The 18,452-nt window shown below is 34.8% G+C and overlaps 1 protein-coding gene across 4 annotated transcripts in view; it reads left to right on the plus strand.

Moving 5' to 3' along the window:
* LOC118274876 (rhomboid-related protein 2) overlaps positions 1–18,415 on the plus strand; it is a 35,076-nt gene extending 16,661 nt beyond the window's left edge. The window contains exons 3-7 of one of the 4 annotated variants that reach the window (XM_035592634.2): positions 340–381; positions 10,945–11,179; positions 13,071–13,284; positions 13,944–14,094; positions 15,111–18,415. In XM_035592634.2, the coding sequence (XP_035448527.1) occupies positions 340–381; positions 10,945–11,179; positions 13,071–13,284; positions 13,944–14,094; positions 15,111–15,265 (797 nt within the window). In that variant the 3' untranslated portion in view covers positions 15,266–18,415. The remainder of the gene's footprint in view (positions 1–339; positions 382–10,944; positions 11,180–13,070; positions 13,285–13,943; positions 14,095–15,110) is intronic. The other 3 variants (XM_035592635.2, XM_050696687.1, XM_035592636.2) reach the window with 3 other exon arrangements.
* Positions 18,416–18,452: the final 37 nt, after the last annotated feature.

Below are 18,452 nucleotides of genomic sequence, written 5' to 3' on the forward strand. Positions count from 1 at the left end.
AGCCATAACAATAAATGCTAGCTTTGCAAAAACACATTCTTATCAGTTTACAAATTAAAGCGATCTTTTTTAAAGGGCGCAAAATATAACAGCCTTTCCAATTATGAAAATTACACGTAGGACACACCGTAACGATGTCTATGTTGACACTGGCAGTATAGTCGACAACACTGTATTGGAGACTCGGTTGCCATTCAAGAAAAAAAAATGTCTATGCATAAACTGTATTATACATACAAATATTTATTTTGTTATACATTGCATCTCTAGGTACCTAACTGAACTAATATTAGTGTGAATGTATATATTTTAAGTGTAACAACTAACTTTGTTCGGTAGGAACGTGGACAGGTTTCCGGCCAGTTACCAGAAGTGATGGCGGTACTTTTTGTTTTTCTTTTTTTTTATCTGTTCCATCTGTCATTTGGCTTGTTTTTTTTTTTAAATATACATGCTGTTTCAAACTTTTTAAAAGGCCATAAAACGTTTCTTTTTTATAAAATGAAACAAAATTAAATGGAACAGTATGTATATTTAAAAGTCAATTCACAGCAAAGGGGATTGCTGTTGAATATCAAAATTGGTTAATCGCATCAAAATTCATTCCAAATCATTGTCGTTCTCATAATAATGTGGTTGTCATTCGTTTCAAATCATATTTATCTAGATAATACAGATACTCGAAGGTACAATAGGACATCATACGTACTAAAAGGATTGTCTGATTATTGTTGTTACCCATAATTGTTCAGATATCTTCAACTATGTTACATAGATAAATGGATATTACATTCCTTTTAAATAAAATGCATACGCAAATAGAATAAATATTATCATAGCTCTAAACATATCTCTCGGAAATAACTGCATTGCTTCGATTCTGATACACGTTACAAAAGTATTAGAAAATAGGTACGACATAGGCGAAGCGACGTGACATCGACTTTAAATCACATATAAATTGGCACCTCAGTCTTTTTTATCTAAGTAAAACGAGTCCTAGAATACTAATCGATCAAAACTGTCACTATAAACCGGTCTAGACGTATTTACCCATGGCAATAAATACAGTACTACACTTTTTTTTCGAACAATAACAAAAGGCCAAGGGTCTTACGCAACCACACGAATAAGGATAATAGTTTTCTTATTATTTTATTTAAAAACTAAATAATAACGCTTCGTTATTGTTTATTGGTGTTATCGCATAGTACGTGACCATTCAGCGATGTCATATACATAATGACATGTTTTAATAATAATCCGCCTTGACACCGATGCCCCTAAATTACGAGAATAAAAAAATCAATTTTCCTCATTTCATAATTTTGATTTTTTTACACAAATATCCTATTCATGTCATGTTAAGGAAAATAGTGAATAAACTCCAAGTAAAATACAGAATCCTGTTATTTTTGACTATTATAATAATAAATAACTTAAATGAAATTGCTTAAATTTTACGATGACTTTCTTGTTTTAGGGTTTTTTCATTTTAATATTATAAAGAAACGCATAGCAACATTATTGCATGTCTGAGTAGCTTTTTTACTGGATATTCTCTCGCTTGTTTTCTTTTTTAGCCAATATCGTAATAATAAAAAATCTTAACCAGTTTGCATACAAAGCATAAAATATCACTATTAAATCAAATATCAAAGTCAAGAAATATATTCCATAATCCTAAAAGTTTCATTTACCTTAAGCCAGTTTCTATAAAATATTGATCGAATTCTACGAATAGGAAAAACCAAAACTTCAAGCCGTTTGTTGTAAGTATGAAGGTACTAGACAATCAAACGAATCTAGCCTCTGTTGCAAAGGGATATCCGTGAAATACATATTTTATAAGACGATTGCGGGATTACCTAGCACGAAGCTTCGATTACAGGGCCGGACTATTTCGGTTTTAAAACCTTAAATTAAATAGACTTTTAGTAATAGAATCATTGAATTAAATATCAGTTACCGTATTTAGCTCTACTCTATTACTACTATTCCTAACCCCCAAAAGGCCGGCAACGCACTTGTAACGCTTCTGATGTTTCTAGTGTCTATGGGCGATAGCGATTGCTTACCATCAGGTAATGCGTCTGCTCGTTTTTTACCGACTTATTTCCTATAAAAAATATATTATGTTTGTTATTTAAGGCGACTATAACTTATAACTCATAAAAAGTATAGCTGTGCCTAACTTTTTTGGGAATATACAGGTAAAAAATCACAATATTACACATTATTTCGTTTGTTGTATGTAATCGACTTATACAATATGTCCTTGACTCAATCCTATCGTAGTCTGATATCGATATTTACATTCCATATCTTTACATATCGCGTTGATAAGTTTTAATGTACCCAATAAAATGTACAGGATGCATCGTGAATCATTGCAAAGGTTTCTTCCTTTCGTATTTCCGTAGTTATTTATTCTTGGTAATGAAACATTTGATTACGTAGTCGTAAGTATTTTTGCGAATTCGTGATAATTATCTTAAAATAAAAAAGTCCAACCTCTTGGGTCTGTTGAAAACGAAAATGTAAAGCTAAAGAGTAACTTGATTTTTTGTTCTCTTAAGATCATTGCTGTTTTGTGCGATGCGTATAATCACTATAATAACATAATATGTTTAACTTATACACCAAATAACATCCTGTATGCAATCTGCAGTTATCAAGCTCTATGTTTCCCTATTATTAACATCTCAGTATTTGTATAAGATAACCTTAAACTAGACTTTACAAATTTAAGATAGAACGCTCTTATCGAATCAATTTATCTATACCTACTGAGTTTACTCACTACGATTGTAAATTTCGCCAAATCGGAAGGCTGAATAACGGTTTTCGTCGGTATTTTTAACAAATATCCGGAAATAAATTTGAGTCCGCTATGGAACATATTTGTTTAACCAAGTGTGCGCAACGCACACGCAACGCGCACAGTCGGACATCATTAATTTCAATAAAATAAACGAAATGGTTATTTAGCTACAATTTAGTTTATTGCTTGTCTTAAGTAGACTACAGCCAATGCTAAGGTCGTAGTAGGCGTTTAAGACCACGTCTAAGAAAAACGTTGTGATAAAAAATATTTGTCCTTTTCTTTGGGCCCCAAACAGTGTTAACTCAGGGGCCCATAAAACAAACTCCGTCTCTGTACAGCCAATAAGGCGAATAATTAAAAACGCTTATTTCCTATAAACATTGTTCGCTAATTTTCGAAACATTATTCAAGTAAATAATTACTTGAATTGCGTAATTTTCCACCAAAATGCAGTTTTATGTCAGAATTAGGTATTTACAATAAAGATTTTAATCTCTCGATAAGTCATGATAATGTTGCACTTCCAGTCATATCTTATCCTCCATTGTGGTTCTTATCTCAACCTTGTGGGCTTAAACTGTCCAGAAATTATCGTCTTAAAAAATTAAGTACTTTTCATTTATTTGTCAATCTTCCTTGTCCATTACTACGGTTGCCATCAAATCTACTTACTCTATCTGTTAATTTTATTTATTGAATTTTCGATTTTGTATCAATACAATGAAGTTAGAAATTTGATAAAGAAATTTGACTGAAAAGGATAGACTGGCCCCCTAGTGAGAGTGCCCATACTCAATAGTATTATAAATATAACATTGTAGGCTATAAAAAGAGATAAATATTATTATGCTTCATGTTACATAATAATAACGACCCCAATTACTAAATCAGGACACTCAATACTTGATCAATATTCTTAGGTACCAGATACAAATACTAACTCGTATTCAATTAATTGTAGCACTCCCGAGTCATATTAATTGACACTACATTCCATTCACCCAGAAGTGAGGAGACAATTGAATTACATCGATAAATGAGTCACCTATAAATAACAATTAACTTGACAAATGTGGAATTTGGTCTGTAGTTTAGCAGTAGAATAAAAATTAAAAATGTTGTGTTTAAAAAGCTAAAAACACGCTTATAATCATACTTATGACTTCTTCATCAGGCGTAAAGGATGTATCTGATGAGCAAACTTGATATGTATATCACGCAACCCATGGTTCCATCAACTGCCTTCCAATTCCATCATCAGACCACTTTGATTGCTCTTTACACCCCATTAGGTATTATACGGTCGCCTAATCCACATATTATAATTGTCATTTCATGACGATACAACATTTTATTACATAAATTAATGATTATGTTATCGTACCTATCTGTTTGACGAATAGCTCGACTAGTTTCAAGCCATGGTAGAGGCTCATATTCATGAACATTGAACAGCATTTCGCGACACGACGAGGCGATTGTCGCGCTGCTACTGGATATGAGCCTCTAGCATGGCTTGAACCTAGTCGAGTTCCTCGTCAAACAGTTACGTGAGTAAACCGATAACATAATATATAATTTTATTACATGGTTCGTTACAAGTCGATCTAATAAAAGCGTCTTAATAATATCAATTGTACCCCGTAGGGACGACTGGAAGATCTCAGAAGCTTTCTCGACCACACAATATACTGAGAATTGAAGCAAGCACGAATACGTCTACTAACGTAGCAAGCAGAGATGTACAGACTTATATATCGTGTAGGTAAATGAGTTTTAACAGTTTAATGTACAGTGGCCAGTAGGCAGAGACGTATTAAACCTAGAGAGCGCCCTAGGCAAGCACCTTATAGGGCCCCTAATTTTTCCTGGCGCCACCTAGACTCTGTGGTCAATAGGGATGATGACGGGGTATAAAAATTAAAAATCTATTCAGTCTGTCAGTTAGGTAATGAAAAAATATTAGACACGTATTCTTTTATTTTGTCATATAAGATAACAATACTTAGATAAAACGAATCAAAGTTTAGGAGTGGCAGCAAATACGTCATTTCTGCGTATAAAACGTACCTAGAAGTGATGTCACGCGATATTTCAAATCGACATATCTTCGAAAGTATTTGTTTCCGTAAGAAAATAAAAAATACGTGTCTAATATTTTAAATTAATCTACAAGACGGACATTAAAATTAGTCATCTACCCTTTTGGGCAATGCGCGGCGCCCTTCTGCAGCCTGGCGCCCTAGACACTTGCCTAGTGTGCCTCAGGGGTAATACGGCTCTGGCAACAGCTTAGGCCAATCCTGTCAAATTAGATTTTCAACTTTAATGCTTGACATTAACGTCGAATATCAAGTGAAAATAATTGACAGATTGTTGGTTTAGCTAGTTAGTTACTGTACATGTACAATCGTTCCTTGTAGTTCATAATCTCAACATACATTACATACTTATCTTGACGATTTTTATTGTTGTAGTTAGAACAAAACTTAGCATTCTGGACAATTTTCTTATAGTATTACTGATATGTGGTATGTTATGTGTCCAATCAGTCATTCTTATCTTTAGTTTATGATTGATTGGTATAATTAATATATTCAAAGTACCGCTAATTCAACGGTGGCACTTCTAGTGGGGTGACGTAGTTTAATAGCAATAGATCGGACGCCGTAATTTACCAAATCAGCTAGGATATTCACGGCCGTCATTGGCGGACTACGTCACATGGCGGACCGCGATCGAGCTTACTTCGAATATTTCGAATTGAAAATTACAGAAAAGCCTAGCTGATTAATACATCCCAATATTCTGAAAAAACGTGGGCCACACTAATGGAATATGCCATTGATTTTGAAAACAAATGAGCGATTATGAAAAATGTTCGTACAAACAGTAATTATCGCCATAATCAAATGGCATATTCCATTAGTGTGGCCTCCATAATAAATAAAAATTACATAATTTTTCCACGAAATAAACAACTTATCTCAATCCAAAACGGTTTTAATAAGATTGTATTATAACATGGTTTACACGATATTTCTGTCAAAAATTTCGATCGACCTAAAGATCTAATCACTAGATTTCGGTTATAAATCGAGATTCACGTTTAAAATAAATCCATTCTTTCAAAAAGACTTGAATTAAGACATACCCGAAAAATTGGCAACACAGAACTCCTAAATGTAAAGGAAACATAAATTAAATGGGACATTACATTGTTATGCCTATTAGTGTAAACTGAATCCCACAGGATACGCCGTCAGACAGACAGAAAAACAAAAGATAGTTTTCAATGTATTTCTAGTCCACAGATGAATATTGTACTGTTTTAATCATAGCATATTTCATGCGTAAAAATAGTTTTTATTTTTGTTTGTGGAGGGAAAATCATACAATGTCTTGTCCCGCCTTGTGTTAGGCAAGCGGGAGTGTCAGACTCTTACAGACTAAAAACCACCCCGTTCCTAGTCCTGCTTTTCAAGCCGAAGCCCGGGTAACCCGTTAGGCTTTTCGCACTCCGGGAAATCTGTATGGTGTACGATTATATTTTTATGTTAATATTTTTAGTGTTATAATTACTGGAATGATAAGTCAAAAAAAAACCTTAATTCCCAAGCCCATTTTTGGAAATGACTATAAACATTTTCATCTCTAAGGTATCCAATTTACAAACCGAAATTCATCAGTTTCATTCATTGATTTAGGCGTAAAAATCTAATTCTATCAGTATTCGATAGACCATAAAAACGCCTGCATTGTTTTTCTTTTATCATGATTAATTAGTCGTTTTGCTTGATTACTGGATTCTTTTTGGCTATTTTCATCATAATAGTGATGTTTTACTTATTATAAGGTACTTACTTTAGTAGACTATGTGAACAAAATAGCTATTTTATTTAACAATAGCCCTCTGCCCTACGAAACCACGGCTCCCAATATCCCCTACGCTATCTATCTGTTATCGCTAATAAAAATTCAGTCTGTATAAACATAAATAAACAGTTGTGGACAGACGTTGGTCATATGATCATAACTGCGATTACAGAGAACGATATCTTGAAACTGATCTCTGACACAGACAGTCCAATTTTATTTATTAGTTTAAATAATCTTGATGAATTATACCCATAATTAAGCATCTTTACAAAGGTTGGTGTAAAATAAGCCTTTGTTCTTAAAAGATGTATCATATTTTGTAGTAGAAGTAGAGATAACGCCTGTTCATATACAGTAGCAAAGTGTATCACTACTGCCGATATATTATAATCTTTATAGTCTACTCTGCTGTTACCATAGTTAAGAACACATTGGTCACATTGGTGTCGTTAAAACCGGCTAAGGAACTCCACATTTGACAGAGACGGGCAGCAGTGCTCTCTGATAAAACCGAAACGTTTAAAATAAGATCTCCAACTTACCCAAAGTGGAGATTTTGTGAAGCCCTCTCTAGTTGAGGCCTATAGTCTAACAGAGCACTATCAGGCCACGGGCTGCTGAAGCTGACGTTAGTCGTCTTTAATTTTAAATACCTGAATATAGGCTGTCAAAACACGATGCCATTTTTGTTTTGTTTAAAATATAGAGTAGAATCGGAATTTTAGGACACATGGTGACTTACATAATTTTTGTAACGTTGTATATTTTTATGTCAAGATAGTCGATACTATCAATAGTTTTCAATTTCAAGCTAGTTTGTTAATTAGATTAGAATCTAATTCGATTAAAGTTTGATTGTCTAATTGTTGCCTCGTCTGACGTCCGTGGTGACTCGTTTATCGAGTGGTCGGTGGTGGAAAATGAGAGAGCTAGGGAATCTCGCTCCTGATCTGGAGCTGCCGCCTACTACCTAGCGGGTTTACTGGGGCTCCGGCTCGAAAAGCAGGGGTAGGAACGGGGTGGTTTTTAGTCAGTAACTGTCTGACACTCCCTCTCGCCTCACCCAAGGCGCGAGAAGTCATTGATTGATTTTCTTCCCTCAAAAAAATGGGATCTTGCTTTCAGTTCCTTTAGTCGGCCTAAGTATTATTCGACATTTATCGGTTTGTCATACATGCTAATATTTCAATTAATAGGCCGATAAATAATGAATGGTTTCCTGGTATTATCAGGAATTGTGACTAGATTTCTACGTAATTTAAAATAACGGGTGTAGGATGAATCGTATATTTTAGTGGCAATAACTTAATTCAATTAAATTACAATAATAGGAAAATAGGCGAATCCTTTATTCATAATTTAATTCTAAAACAATACTTGGAAATAATTGTCTTTGAAAACCACACACTTTGTGACTAATATTTTAATTAAGTAAAACCTGAAATATTATTCATTCATATTATATTCAAGCTAAAACTACGTCGGCTCTAGGAAAAAAATACATAAAACTATAATAAAACTAATCACTTTTAATTATTATTTTCTAAATTAAATATATTAAGTGTTCTGGGTTTACTGTAAACCGCGGTTTTAATAATTAAAAGTTTTAATACCTATCTACAAATACGTACTAGACTAGGGTCATTCAACTGACTTGCTTAGGTCATAATATCACAATGCTATATGCCTATTAGGTATAGCTTTAATATGGCCATTCATTCCGCTTAACAGGAAAATTGCATTATACGACACAATTGAAGAGGTTATCATATCTTCTATGGTAATAAAATATCAATTTAGCTTGTTAATCTGAAGGGTATTCAAGAGGGAACTTTTCCCTTTTCCTTAACTATAAAATTGAAGTTTACTTGTATGTAAACATGTTTGTCTATATGTCATGAATACATAAATATACTTATGTTTTTGTCTCATAGGGCACGGGTAAGTTTAAAGTACAGAACTGATAGAAAGCCACCTGGTTTTGTCTTGATAGTAGATATATATTTCTAGTTTTCATCATATTCATTTATCTGGTCTGGTGATAAAAGCACGTTGATTTCTGTTTCTCTTGATTTTCTGTTTTTGAAAATTAGATAAATTAAAGTATTGTACGTATTAATAAAGGAAACGGTTGTGAGGTCCATTCTTGGCTCAATGCATTAATTGTGACATTCAAATTTTACTTTTTAATGCATTTTATTTACTTGTTTTTACGATACACAAATTTGTGGGTTTTCACACAATTTTATGTCTTAGGGAAAACCAAAGAAAACTAAAAATAATTAATGCTAAAATATAAATAAAAGGAACGAAAATTCATGCCAAAATCGTATATTTTCCTGACTTTTAAACGAATCGAAGCAAGGGAAAACCCCTTTTTTTATTCCAAACTTAATAACGACCTCACTTATACTTTATACTGTATTTTCAATGAATGTTGCGAATGAAGTATCTATCGTACAAAACTCGTATAGAACGTAACATAAACAAACTATTTTGTGTACCTCGTCGCTCTCCAATTGTATTCGTTCAGACCAATTTGTCATCTCGTTACAGGAATGTTTCGAATCATTCGATTCCCGCCAATATCGGCTCAAGTTAGAGGTCCATCCGAATGTATTGTTACGTCACAGTTCACCCGTGCATATCGTGCTCAGGCGCACTCGACTCGAAGGTTTTTCCATAGTTTGTCATACTCGTCGCATTCAGGTGCACGCCTGTACTGCGACCTCACGTTTCGCTCCATTTCCTAACGATAAGGGCCCCAAAATATCCCTTTTTACAGGTAACACAAAAATATAAACAAAATGTAGGGGAAGTCGGGGATAATTGTCAAGGTGAAGTGTGTAATGTGTGGTTCCGTGTGTTGATTGGACTTTGGAGACCTTGTAAACAAAAAAAGTTGTTTAATTATTTTTTAATGCGGTTCTAATTATGTAGACGATCTCGGTACGTTAGTACGTTAGTGTCGGACACGATGTGGCACAGAATGTGTAAAAAGACTGATGGGTGCCGGTACAAAGTTTTAAGTGAACACAAATATGGGTTAAGTGTGTGCAAAGACTCGTGGAATAGGACTTTGAAGTACGTGAGATATGTTGTTGATTATTTCGGTATGTTATCTAATAATATACAATAAATAATGTGTGTACGTTATACTCATTTCACGATTTATTAGAAATAGTATCGGCTCATAAACATTTCTCATCTGGACCGGGTGTATTTATGCTATAAGTACTGACGCCTAAATATACCCTCTGTTGCTAGTGTACAGAAACGTAAACACATGTTTCAGATTTAGATTTCTGTATAATTTATCAATTATCGCCCTTATAGCCAGTTCAGTGGCTTGTATATTTTTCGCATTAGCGCGTTCTCTTCACAAAGTTTGTGTACATAAAGGAGCCCGTTCATTCTGTTGGCGCCCTTGGTCTTAATCAGTGCCCGCATCACGATTATGTTGTATACTATTCACCATCACATCATTTGTCTCCATCCTACCAAGGTGAAGGGATTATGGTGCCGGATTAATGCGCAAATGCTTTCGATTAACAGTCAATTAATTGCTTTGCTGCTACAGCTACAAAAACTATGACATAGATATAAAAATGTCGTTGTAATATACCATTATGTGTCACTTTTCCTTGTATTTTTTCTCGTATTCTATTCTCTCTTGTTATAAAAATGTATGTCATAGTTTTTCCGTATCGCTTTTATCGCACAGTAAATAACTTTAGTTATAAGTTTGAATGCAATTTACTAACAAAGACTTTTTTCTGTGTTTTTCCCTTTCCCTTTATGTTATTGTTTGTGTTTCCTACCTCCTAAATACTGTTCCTATGTCAATGCTGTTTTTGCAAATAATAATGCAAATATGAATGACCGTTTAATTAAAAACAATTTGCCCTTTAACGTAACACGACGCCTTAATTGGTTAATACATCCCGTTGCTGTCGCAACATCTAATGGCTGTCACTCGGCCATCGCGTGCTCTAATTCTGGCCTATTGTCGCCACAATACTTCAAAAATCTATTTATAACATCAACAAACTGAGTTTTGTGCATTCACTGAATCATTATCTTTATCGCGAAATGACTAATGTTTAAATTGTAACATTTATGTTATCTTTCCTGACATGGAAATTACATCATTTTTAATACAAAAATTAATCTTTTCTGAATTCCTAACCCGTTGTTCCCTATTTCCCGACTCGCCTCTTGTTTGTTGCGTTATCCAGCCCATAGCTCGTCATGCTTTGTATACGCAGACGGGACTTATGAAGAGGAGTACAGCTGCTGGCCGCCCGCCGTCTGCATGATCTTCATCTCCTTGGTGGAGATCATCCTGTTCTGTTACGATGCTGCCCACGGACACACGCAAGGCGATGGAACTATCGGTCAGCTGTTCATCTACAATCCACACAAGAGGCAGGAGGCGTGGAGGTTTATTACCTACATGTTGGTCCATGTTGGGTGAGTGTTATTTAATACTTATCAGTGTATAGCGTAGCTCGTACAGAGTAGGCTTTATTGTATTTTTGAGTTAGCTTTGTTATAGATAACCTGGATAATCCCGTGGAAGTCTGAATGTCTGAAAATGGGCTGGATTAAATACAAGCGCCATGTTATTTTAAGACTACTAAACTATTATGCATTATGCCGTCGTATATGGTCCCTAAGTGGTCCTCATAGGATTCGATCACGTGGGGAAAGGGTAGTTCTCAGATTAGTTAAAAATCACTCGTGAAGTAAGGAAATTTGCAGTTTCTTACAGCTCAGCTCAGCTCAGCAACATTCTGTGACGTTCCTGATTATCCTTATGCAAAAATAAGACGATAAAGGAAATGACGCTGACGCAATCGTGGTCAAAGCATCAGAACTGCGTCAATTTACATACTTCCAGTGACGCACACGAATTAAAGAGAGAACTTAACTTCATAAACCTTTGAATGTAGTTAGTATTTGATTGTAACTTTCATGAGACATAATAAGTTAATTATTACCTATGTTATCGGCTCACTTACGTAACTGTTTGACGAGGAACTCGACTAGTTTCAAGCCATGCTAGAGGCTCACATTCATGAGCAGCATTCCGCGACACAAACTAGTCTAGTTCCTCTTCAAACAGTGAGTAAACCGATAACATATAATAATTAGTTAGTATTTGTTGAAGATGGCCTATAGAAGTTCTGAACTCCTCATATTGCTTATCTTTTTGGCATTATACTACGTTATAAAAACTAGTGAAAAAGGTCTTTCACGGATCCATTTTTAGGTCTTGTTCTGTGAAGTCTTGCAACCATTCCATTGGACAAACGAGACAGCCATAGATTGTTAGGCAATAACTGCAACTCTATCATGTATTCAGTCTAAATCTATCAAGTTCCCAGACTCGTATAAACTTTATCGTGCACTTTTTATTCAGTCTGCTGCAATTGTGCAAGTATTCACACAAACCTTGACACTATGTGCATACTATTGAATATGAAATGCATTGAAACAGGCAGATAGTAGACTGCAACGCAAGAGTAATGTATGAGCATATTATTGACATTGGAACTTGGAGCTCTGAAAAGATTTAGGATACAACCTTGGCCAAAATACTTCTTTATAATACACACACAACGTCACGCCTTTTATCCCCGAAGGGGTAGGCAGAGGTGCACATTACGACACGTAATGCCGCTATACAATGTATACTTTTCACCATTTGTGTTATAAGTCCCATGTAGTTTGCGGTGAGCATATACTGGACACAATTTCAGACTCCGTGCTAGTACCGAGAAATTTTCAAAAATCCAAAAAAATCCCACTATTATTTTGCCCGACCCGGCAATCGAATCCGAGACCCCTTGTTCGGTAGTCGCACTTGCGACCATTCGATCAACGAGGCAGTCTTTATAATGTAGTGTATTTTATGAATAATGGATTTGCTCGTTTTAGAAATCAGTCGTCAAATAACTTCTGTGCATAGACGAGAATGAACAAATTTGGATCATAGCCGAAACTAGAAACAAAAATGAATTATTGCTAGTGATAAATGATAAATAATGTTTAGTTCGCAAATAGGTTACAATGTAACTCTTTTACACGTCAATCTCTTAAATAACTTGATGAGGCCGGCATTTCCTATCGGACTACTCCGAGAAGAAATGCCGAAACAAACTCAGAGGTCATAGTCTCTTTTAAAGTCCAGACAAAATCAATTAAAGATGTCGGAGAACCGTGCAAGTTACTAGTTTTACTAAGCCCAAAATTGGGATCATACACCCAATTCTTTTCTGAAATGATTCTTGCATGGAAACTCATCGTATTTTTCTAAGAGAATTGTTTATAATTGACGCAATCGTATCATATTTTACAGCGTGGTCCACCTCCTAGTCAATCTTCTGGTGCAGCTGTTCCTCGGAGTCCCACTGGAGATGGTCCATCGATGGTGGCGAGTGGTGCTGGTGTACCTGGCAGGCGTGGCTGCAGGGTCTTTGGCGACCAGCCTAACAGACCCCAAGGTCTATCTGGCTGGAGCCTCAGGAGGCGTGTATGCGCTAATTGCAGCTCATATCGCTACTATTATTATGGTAAGTGCATGATTATAGTCATTTTTCAAGGCCTGAGTGAATGCTTATGGGCAGGCGAGCTTCATCTTGGCCGCATTATTGCTTTCCACCAGGCGAGAGAACCGCAAAATATGGTCACATTTCTAAAAGAAAAAAGTGATGCCTTTTTTATAATTTGGTTTCGATTTAATCTTAATCGGGTCATGTATTTTTTGCATTTTTTTTTTTATTTTGTTATTGTCTATAACATGAAAATAAGTCGGGTTTTCCTTCCTGACGCTATAACTCCAGAACGCACGAACTGATTTCCACGGTTTTGCATTCGTTGAAAAGGTCTCGGACTCCGTGAGGTTTATAGCAAAGAAAATTCTGAAAAAATCAAGACAGCAAAGCAAGAAAACAGGGTAAATCATTGGTGGCGACAACGAATTTCGCCGGGTTTGCTAGTGCCTAATCAAAATCTATACTAATATTATAAAGCTGAAGAGTTTGTTTGTTTGTTTGTTTGAACGCGCTAATCTCCGGAACTACTGGTCCGATTTGAATAATTCTTTTTGTGTTGGATAGTCCATTTATCGAGGAAGGCTATAAAACACGCGCTATAACTAATAGGAGCCGAGCAGAGCGGGTGAAACCGCGCGGAAGTAGCTAGTAACAGATGTAATTCCCTTCGTCTCCAGAACTGGTCAGAGATGGAGTTCGCCATCATCCAGCTGCTGGTGTTCGTGCTACTGGCTGCGGTGGACATCGGCACCGCCGTGTACGACCGGTACTGGCGGCACGTCAACCAGAACATTGGCTACGTCGCACATTTAGCCGGAGCTGTTGCCGGTAAGAAGATATTTATTTATTTACTAGCGGACCCGACAGACGTTGTCCTGTCTACACGTCTTTAATTTGAAAATTTTAAACTTTTTTTAATAAGCTAAAACATTCTGGACCTTTTTGATGAAAATTGTTATTCAAATGTTATGACAATATCTAACGTCATTAATATTTGACACTGCGATGGTAGCGCCGTCCGTCGGATCCGATGTAAAACATTCCAAAATCAACAACTACTAATAAATTAAAAACTAATTAAAAAAACATTGTCCAGCGGACAAAATTGTGAATCTAAACCATTCTCAGATCCTCTTGAACACACACAAAAAGTTTCATCAAAATCGATCTAGTCGTTTAAGAGGAGTTCAGTGACATACACACTTACAGAAGAATTATATATATAAAGATTTTATTACTTTTTAAACCTTTCATGAAAAAACAACGTCAAGCCTTTTATCCCCGAAGGGGTAGGCAGAGGTGCACATTACGGCACGTGATGCCGCTATACAATGTACACCCACTTTTCACCATTTGTGTTATAAGTCTCATGTAATAGGGGGTGAGCCTATCGCCATATACTGGGCACAATACCAGACTCCGTGCTACTACTGAGAAATTTTCGAAAAACCGAAAAAAGCAGTCAACAAAATCTGTTAAAGACTATATTTTATTCCTCCACTAACGCCGGTCAGTGTTGGCCTCTAATGTGTTAATTTATGCAGCCTGCTTTGATTGTCTGCCTCCTTGCTTAAGTGGCCGTATGCACAACTGTCCAGCAGGGAGTTTTATTATCTGTAGGCAAATGTTTTTTTGGAAAATGTAACTTGAAGCATGGACTTAGAATCCGTATGGCAATAGGTTTCGCTCCCTAGTTACTCCCTACTACTATGTAGAATAAAAACTTTAACTTATATTTACTGGCTACATGCAAGTTCGTGTTTGATTCTTTACTGAAGATTTTGTAAACAACGAAACCATTTGTATAAAATTTTATATAAAATATCTTCCTTTTTAATTTCCAGGTCTTCTAGTAGGTATCGGAGTTCTTCGTAATCTTGAAAAGAGGAAATGGGAGAAGCGTCTCTGGTGGGCGGCGGTGGTGATCTACTGTTCGCTAATGGCCGCTGGTATTCTAGCCAACATCTTCTGGACTGAACGGTTCCAGAAGAGCCATTAAATACTAATCTAAGTCTGAACCTATCTGTAGGTACCTGATTTTTACCGCAGGCTTCTTTTTGAGAACATTTTTAGGTAAACAATAGGCTTTTGAGAGTTGAGACGCTTATAATGTCTATGGATAAAAGAAGCAGAGTAGAAAGTCCCCAATTTTTTCGTTGGCAACTTTGGACTTGGATCAAGTCGAGTCACTTTCGAACCTGTTTAAGTAGATTTTCTATAGCCACTCGTAACAATATAATGACAATTACATGATAAATTGATCCTTGCAAATAGAGGTGAGAGATCAACTGTAAAAAAAAACCGTTGTCTTAATCAGGTCGTTTTCGCACAAAACTGGATATAGGCCTTTCCAATACCACGCTAAAATTAATATCTTTTCCTGCATTAAAGCCTAAAACAAACAAAAATATTAATGTCGGGACAGCCATTTTGAATTTGCTCTCTTTTCTATAACCCAACATACAACATATAAATGAAATACGTTTTTTACAACTTTTGCATGTAACACCTATCATAGGAATTAAAACATAATTGGTAAAACAAAATTAGTTACATTCTGTGCACTTATCCTCTTTGGAGATTGAAAGGCATTAAGTAATGTTATTTGCATGAAAAAGAAATGGGATAGGGTTGCCATTTACGTGTTTTTAATGTAACAAAAATTTGTGTGGCTTATAGGATTATAGATGTTCCGAGCTTTCTTCTTAAATATAAATATTAGATAGGTATTGTAAATTTGAGCTTAAATGCCCCATGTATTTTAGCATAATATACTGAACAAGTAATGTTATTTTATTAGTGTTTATAAAGCCATTTTGTGGTTTTAACTTCTCGTATATAAGATCAAGAAGCCGGTATATAAGACAGCAATAGAAAACACATTGTGTCTCGCGTGGATCCGCGTGTCACACGAAGGGTTAATATTTCATGGTATTGCGACAAAAACGACGTGTTATTGACGCTACGATTGTATTAATGAAACATTTTGTATTTAAATTTAAAACGACTAAGCAACTGAATTTTTGTGAACAATTTTTAGTATTCGATAAAAGTATTAAAATTAACTTATAAGATTTTCAAAATTGACAATTGTTTTTTACGATTTTTGAAGCCGCACGTTCGAATAAATTTTGAAATGTCTATTTTGACAGCTTAGAAACGGATAGCTTGTATTTTAATAGCATGCGCGTACGCACAATGCCTTATTAAAAATTATACATATACTTAAATGTATTTTTATACATATTTTTCTCCTTACACAGCATATACTAGTACAATATTGTAGGAAATATTACGAGTACGTGTAAAAAATGTAATTAGATCGTCTAGTGCTATGAAGTGACATTTTATGTGAAAGAAATGGCGTTATACTACAATAATAGCGCTAACCCTTTCTCACATTATAATATAACTATGTACTTGCTTTCGGCATCCGACTTCACCCGCCTGGAATTAAAAAGATACATTTTTACAATCTTTTTAAATATTAATGTTCATCACTGACGGGCGAAGCCTCATGCGGAAAGCTAGTATTAAATTAGTATTGTGTAGCTGCCTGTGCCGTCCTGCCCGTTGCCATGGAAACGAAGCTAGGAATGTAAATAATTGTACCTAATAATAGAAATAATGCTTGTTTTATTTTAAAATACTATGGTTAGCTATTTTCTTCAATGGTGCATGCAAAAGTGTGGCATGTTGGCGGCAATTTCAACGGCTTCTATATAAAAAGGAACGTAATTAAAAGTAGGAGCCTGATAGAATTTTCTAGAATGTATAAGATAAAGAAAGACAGTATTTTCTTGAATAAAATATTTTTATTCAAATTGACAAGTCAATTGCCTATTTTAAGTAAAGATTTCAGCATAAACACAATGTACGCAGTACACACGCATTCAGCACAAAGAAATATTTTTAATCTGTGGTCTGTAGTTGGCGGGAAAACGTGAAAAGGAAATGTCACGTGCCTTATTTTATGAATGAAAAGAAAATGTAAATAATAACTACTTTTTATGCATTTACTGTCGAGTTTTTTACTATATTTTTATACACAGGTGTAAGTAATACTTTTGTCTATATTTCCTGTACGTTGGTCGTCTGGTGTTGTTTATTGTTTTAGTATTAAATAAATTCTAGTTAAACTATTAGCTGCTAGTTGTCCTGTAATTTCGCCATTAAATTGTATTATTTATGTTTGTTATGTTATGTACAGTGATGTGTGATCGTGATAATATGTATTGTATTTACTCTTGATTTGAAATACGTGATGGTTTTTATACAACTTTTAGTTAAAAAATCCAAAATTTCTAGGCTATAGATCAGTACCCCATGCCCTATATTATTTCTACCAGTGGCTCTAGTAGAAATAGTGTTTTACATTACTATTTGTGGCTTTTAAGTCATTAGACAGTTAACATTTGATAGCTACAGTGACTTAAATCTTCAGTGGTGCCATCTAGGCTGCGCAAAACGACAGTGCTTATCTCTCTGTGATTTTTAGATTGCTGTTTCCAATTGCAAGTGGTTTAAAAATAACCAGTGATAATAACTATTATCGTACATTAACAAATGTAACCGTAATCCTATTATATGTGTAAATAATAATAATAAATGACAACAAAATGGTTTTCAAGTCAAGAGTTTTATTGTGTTCAAGTTAGTTTTTATGTTGTATTTATTTTAAGAGTAAAACGTTATATTTTTACGTTATAGGTAAATGATTTCCGATGATAGTAGTTACAAAAACGATTTGAATAGATGTTCTAGATTTCGAAATTTCTGTTTTAATTCAACATTGATAATTTTAAAAGGTGATGTTTTTATAATGATAGCTTTCGACGCAGCCCATTACATAGAGCTTTAATATAGTTTACTTTTCAAAGTATAAATGTATTGATATACAAATTCGCTATATTGTAAAAGGTAAAAGTAAGCACAGAATAACCCAAAAATACGCGCAAAGTACAGTACCTACATAGCTTGAGATTACAAATATAATAATTATATTTTGCAGAGTTTATGACTAAGTGAATTTGTTAGAATAAGTTCCTACGTTATTCTAAATGAACCTACTGTTATTGCACAAATCATTTGTTGTATGATTTTAGTTTTAACTGAAAAAAGGAAGGAATAATAAACTGCATTATTTTTACATTTGATTTTTATTTTATATTACAACCTTTTCTTTG

The sequence above is a fragment of the Spodoptera frugiperda genome, chromosome 11 (assembly GCF_023101765.2).
Source record: "Spodoptera frugiperda isolate SF20-4 chromosome 11, AGI-APGP_CSIRO_Sfru_2.0, whole genome shotgun sequence".
NCBI classification, from domain to species: domain Eukaryota; kingdom Metazoa; phylum Arthropoda; class Insecta; order Lepidoptera; family Noctuidae; genus Spodoptera; species Spodoptera frugiperda.